The sequence below is a fragment of the Callorhinus ursinus genome, unplaced genomic scaffold (assembly GCF_003265705.2).
Source record: "Callorhinus ursinus isolate GAN/ISIS: 27379988/994484 unplaced genomic scaffold, GSC_fseal_2.0 scaffold87, whole genome shotgun sequence".
Taxonomy (NCBI): domain Eukaryota; kingdom Metazoa; phylum Chordata; class Mammalia; order Carnivora; family Otariidae; genus Callorhinus; species Callorhinus ursinus.
The window spans coordinates 1,691,461-1,697,460 of NW_027397149.1; the positions used below are offsets into that span (position 1 = coordinate 1,691,461).

Genomic DNA, 6,000 nt, shown 5'->3' on the forward strand with positions numbered 1-6,000 from the left:
GGAGGGGCGGCCGCCCAGCTGTGGGAAGAAGGAAATCTGAGGATTAAAGCCCTTCTTACACCAATCCTCCTGTTTTGGGCCCCAGCTCTACTCCCATTTCCAGGAGTACTTAGCCCACTAAAGCTGGAGCCTTTGGGGGTTTTGTGCGGTTAACTGTGGAGCTCCTTGTTTTTCTCACTCCCAGTTTGGGGCTGGCTTCAGGTGCATCGTCATCCGGCTGGGAAATCACTTACCACACACTCATCTGCCATCCAGACTCAAAATTTTGTTGCTGTTGTCTGCTGTGTAATGTATCAGTTCTTGCAGATTCATACTGTCCTGGGCAGAATAACGCTCCCTGCCCCCGAGTGTCTGTGTCCTAATGCCCAGAACCTGTGAGTATGTTACCTTACCTGGCACAAAGGGACTTTGCCGATGTGATTAAGGTTAAGGACCTTGACGTGGGGAGAGGATCCTGGATTATTCAGGCGAGCCCAATCTAAGCACATGAAGCATAAAAAGCAGAAAACGTTTCTTTCCCAGCTGTGATCTGAGTGATGCTACCATGCTACCTGCTGGTGGGAGGGAGGGAGAGAAGGAGCCACAAGCCAAGGAGTACAGGTGCCCTCTGGAAAAGGGCACCTCAGAAAAGACTAGGAAAGGGATTCTCTTCTAGAACTTCCAGAAAGTTCTTCCAGAAAGAGCTTCCTCGGGCAGCCTTGTCGACACCTTGATTTCAACCCAGTTCAAATCCAAAGTCCCAGTTGGAATTCTGATATACAGTCTGTAAGATAATACATTTGTCTGGTCTTAAGCAACCAAGTTTGCGGTAATTTGTTATGGCAGCAAACCCAGGACTCAAATGCATACCTTAAAGCATTCACTCGCTTCTTTCCTTTCGATGGGGTTTCAGAGAAGTTAAATGTGTTGTGTTCATTCTGCATCCTAACCAGCCGGCTCCACTCACACCTGCTTCTGTCTCCAACCCTTCATGAAACGTCTCTTCTCCAAGTCACTTTTGACCTCCGTGTTGCCAAATTCGTTCTCTCTTCCCTTGATTGTTTGGCATCTTTGAGGCCAGTTGTCCGCTCTCCCTTCTCCTGGAGACACTCTTCTCTTGGCTGCTGGAACCAATGCCTACCTTTCTGCTGATGTCTCTGCCAGTCTATCACCAGCCAAGGGTCTCCGCCTTTGAGCCCCAGACCTTCAGGATCAAGCCCTCACTTGACATCATAGTTTCTTGGCCAGCTCAAGTGCTTCTCCGTGGCAGTTGAAAACAGCCGTGGCAGAATTCTTGAGTTTCTCACTGCACCTTCCCTCCCCTGAGCCTTCCCATCATCCATGTGTCTCTTCCACCCAGAAACCTCAGATTCATCCTCCATTCCCTTCTTCCTTTAGCTCATCAGCAAATTCTATCTCCTAAATATACCTAGGAGACATCTGCTTCCCCATCTCCAAGGCCCGCCTCGGTCCAGGCCACCGCCCTGGCCCTTCTATCTTCACCATGACCTCCACACTGGTACCCTGTGTCCACTCTGTAAATTAGCCTGTCCCTCACCTCATGCCACTCTCCCCACTATGTGTTCTGTGCCAGCCATGCTGGCCAAACTCTCATCTGCCCCTGGGCCTTTGCACGTCTGTTTTTCAGGCCTGGGATGCTCTTACCCCCACTCTGTCCAGCTCCTTCTCATTCTTTAGCTCTCAGACGAAATATCCCTACCTCTCCTAGTCACCTTATGCAAAGGTGGTGTCTTCCCCACCATCCCTCTGGTTATTTCCTTAACAGTGGGTTTTGATCATATTTATTTGTTTACTTATGTTTTCTTTGGCTCCCACATTGGCTATAAGCCCCACATGCACACAGGTGGTGTTTTCACCTTCCAGTCTCAAGTGAACTTTGTGGAATGAATGAATGAATGGACAGACAGACGGACACACTGGGCACCTGTCATGTGTCAGGTGTTTTCACATATTTCAAATATTTCATTTTTACAGTCCTAGGAGCTTGTCACAGTTGAACTACATTTCCCAGGGTTTTTGTTTTGTTTTGTTTTGTCTTGTTTCAATGAGCTGTTCTGGCCAATAAGTGTGGATGAGGTAAAGTAGGCCACTTCCAGCTTTGGATTGTAAAACCTCACGTGCAATTCCTGTGCTCTTTCTTCTTTGTCTACCAGTGGTTGCAGAGAATCCAGCAGCAGATCCTGAAGCCCCGGGTGACAACTGCATCACAAGATGGGAGGAGCCTGGGTCTCCGAAAGACCGAGCAGGGTAACGTCTCCCCGACACCACAATCCCCCTAGAACTTTGCAGAGGCAAGACATAGGCTCTCCTGTGTCAAACCACAGTGATTCCCAGGCTTATTTGTTACGACAGCTGGTGTCGCCTTAATTAATACACCAAAGTGTCAGAGGTAGGTGGATCGGGAAGCAATACTGTGGGTGACAAGCCTTCATCCAATGCAGATGTCTTGCATCATCCCCAAGAGAAGCCCCGGGCTCTCCGTGCTCACACCTCTATTATAGCACGTCGCCTGCATGCAGTCGGTCCAGTGTGTGCCTTCTTGTCCTCACTGAGTATGGCAGCGGCTACTGGGAGTGAATCTTCCAGGGGCTTGAGGAGGGCTGAGAGGGGTGTGGGTGGGGGACACTTTCTCTCAGCCCCTAAGGGGACCCTACCAGACATCACTGCTCACTTGCCCCTCCTACAGTAGGAAAGAAAGATTCCAGAGCCTTCCCTCCCACCCGCGCCAGCCTGCAGCCTGAGTGTCCACATCACTCAGTATTTTTAGCTTCACCACCTGGCACCTGTGGTCACTGTTGGCCAGCCTGGTGGTGTCCCCTCTCTGGGCCTTAAAGGGCCAGCACCCACCAGCTGGAAAGGAGACTTTCAGGCCATTGTATCCCCAGGGCAGGAGGCAGAGGGGCATCCTCCATGGCAGGGGGAGGAGGAGAGGGGCAGAGGGAAAGGGAGAAGTAGGCTGCCCGCTGAGCAGGGAGCTGGACTCTGGACTGGATCCCAGGACCCTGGGATCACGACCTGAGCTGAAGGCAGATGCTTAACCAACTGAGCCACCCAGGTGTCCCAGGAGCATGTATTTTTTGACAATCCACTCAGATGATTCTGGTATCCTATGTCCCCATGCCATCTTCATTCATGCAACAAGCATTTTAAGCCCCTACTATGAGAATAATGCTTCTCTCAGGAGCCCATTGCTTTGGAATGCATGGATAGTCGCACTCAGTCTCCTGCTTTGGCCCTCACCATTGCTCACTCCACCGCTGAGGGATTAAGTCCTTCGCTCGGCAGTCAAGGCCCCTTGTGACCTGGCCCCTCTGGACCCCACCAGCCTCATCTCCCCCCATCCTCCTACAATTTCTTTCTCATACCACCGGGCCTTTGCTCCTGCCATCCCCACTCCCTGTGATGCTTCTTCAACATCACTCATCACCTGGGGGAGGACCCGGACAGTAAGACAGACATGGCAGGCCTCCTAGGGCCCCTGCAGGCACAAGTGGTCCATCTTCCCATCTGACTCCCTGAGCGCAGTGCACCCATGCCTGTCTGGGTGCCCATCACTCTGCCAAACTCATCTGTTTGCTTGTCTGTCTCTCCTGGCAGGCTGTGACCCTGTGAAGGTAAGGGCCCCAGTGCTCTGGTGGGGGTGGGGGGGCTCAGTCACTGCTGAGTGATGAACTGACAACCACGGCAGGGGCTTTCTCCCCATTCCACAGATGAGGAGACAGAGGCCCACAGAGGGAAATTTACAGACTGGAGGTCCAACAGAGAAATTCAGGGAGGAACTCGGTCCAGGCTGCAGGAACCCCCACCCCCCCACCCTCCTGAAAGGGGCCCGGAAGGGGCACCCAGGTCAGCCCTCAGCCTGCCTTTCTCCCCACCCGGGGTAGTGCTGACTCAGGCAGTGATGGAGACGTGGGCGGGCTGGGCTGGAGCAGAGGTGACCCCTGTGTCCCCTGCAGACTTGCCATCCATTCCCGGAGCCTGTGGTCACAGCTTGGGTAATGCGCTTGGCTGGAGCCTGGGTTTCCCTGCAGGTGGGGGTGGGGCAAGCTGGCAAAAGGGACAATGGCCCCTGGGGCATGAACCCTCACCTACATAGGTACGTAGGACTTGCACCCACTCCCACAAATATGTATGCACATTCACAATCACCCCCCCAATGCTCAATCACACAGCCACACAAACCTTCCTTCCTACCCTGTCACTGTTCTCTCCCTTTTACACACACACACACACACACACACACACACTCTCAAGCATACACACACACACACACACACTCAAGCATATATACACGCAGACATTTTCCACTGAGTATTTCAACAAAGACTGAACATGATTAGGTGTCAGTGCTGCGCAGGGAAGAAAGGTGGCTCTCAGCTCAGAGTGGGGCGGGGGCTTCCTGGAGGGCTTCCTGGAGGAGGAGACATTGCCACTGAGCCTGGATGGATGGGAATCAGGGAAAGGGAAGTCTGGGCAGTTTCACTGGGGGTGAATATAGGGGAGCAGAGCACAGTGAGGTGGGTGGGGTCAGCCCAATCACGCAGGCCTTGAACGCCCAGCCAAGTGCCAACTTCATCCCGGGGGAATGGAGGGCCATGGAGGGCTCTGAGCAGGGTGGGCGTGAGCAGCACAACAGGAGAGGACGGGAAAGGCCCCGTGGGACCAGAATGGGAGAGCCAGGCAGGAAGCTGCGGTGCGGGCCAGGTGTCTGAGAGTCTGACTCGCGGAGGTGGCTGTGAGTGGTAAGCAGAGGACCGACAGAGAAGGGCCCTGGGTCTGAGCCCTGTGCCCTCAGCCCGCCCAACCCCTCACCCTCCCCACCCCCTCCCCCAGGCCACTGACCTCTGTGGTGGGACCTCTTTCAGCATCTCCTCCTCCTCCTCCCTGTGGAAGCACACGAAGCAGAAGGCTGGCCCATCTTCTGCTCCACAGCCCAGAGGCCAGGCTGGAGGGAGTTCCAGGACCGGGCAGGGGTGGCTGCTGGGGGCCTCGGCCGCATCGTCCCCAGCCTGGGCAGGGGTGCCCGAGCCAGAGCGCTCCAGGGTCAGCAGCCGGTTGGCCTCGGGGCCCCGCGCCTGTCCACCTGCCGCCTGTGCCTTTTCACTCAGGTTCCCCGTGGCCTCGGTGGGGAGAAGAGCCTGTGGCTCTGTCTGATGGGGACTCCTGTCCTGGCCCACGGGGCTGGGCCCTGGGACGCGGCTTCCAGGGAGCCACCCGCCCTCAGAGGTCACTGGCTGGTAGACCAAGGTCCAGCAGGGCCCCTGGCTGCCCCTGGCGGAGACCTAGGCCCCCTGGCTGCCCGCTCTGCAGCGGCCCTTCAGAGTGGGGACTGGGAGGGCAGGCTCGCAGGCGCGCTGTCCATCTGCTCATCTGTCCGTCCGGACGTCTGCTCCTCCCTGTCCGGCCAGCACGGCGGGCGGCAGAGGTGGTTTCCCCTAAGAAAGTTTGTTCTGCCCTCCTGGGGTGGCTGGCGTGGGTGGCCTCCAGGAGAGAGGGTCAGGACCTGAAGCTCAAAGGTGGGTGAAGCTGGCACCGTGCCCACGCCGTCCCCCAAGAAAAGTTCGGGCCCTCGGAGTCCTGGCTCTGGCTCCGCGGAGCTTGCTCCCCCGGCTGCCTGCTCCCCGGGCTGCCTGATCCCTGGACTCCGGTGGCTGGTCTCGGTGGCTGCTCTGGCAGACCGCTTGGCTGTGGGTATTAATAGCTCTACATTCACGCTGAGAAGCCTGGAGCTTAACTCCTTCCCTGCCAGAGCTGGGAAGGCCGGTGGGGCCGGCAGCGGCCGCAGGGAGCGGAGGGAAGGGCGGCGCCTCGGGTCCAGCCCCAGCTCCGCGGGACCCTGAGATGCCACCGCCCGCCCAGCCGGCTCCGCGCGGCACTGCGCGTCGGGATCGCGGTCAGAGTGCCTGGGCCACCTCAACCCTCCATAGGCACCTCCAGGGAGCCAGGTAGGACTGGGGGTCTCGGGCCGGCACCCCTGCGACGGTCGGGGCTCTGAGCTCC

At 56.7% G+C, this 6,000-nt stretch overlaps 1 protein-coding gene across 2 annotated transcripts in view; it reads right to left on the bottom strand.

Annotated features, from left to right (window-relative positions):
* The window catches only part of SBK1 (SH3 domain binding kinase 1), a 49,084-nt gene extending 43,450 nt beyond the window's left edge, over positions 1-5,634 (bottom strand). For both annotated transcript variants that reach the window (XM_073888081.1, XM_073888080.1), the window contains exon 1: positions 4,843-5,634. In XM_073888081.1, coding sequence (XP_073744182.1) covers positions 4,843-4,868 — 26 coding nt within the window. In that variant the 5' untranslated portion in view covers positions 4,869-5,634. The remainder of the gene's footprint in view (positions 1-4,842) is intronic.
* Positions 5,635-6,000: the final 366 nt, after the last annotated feature.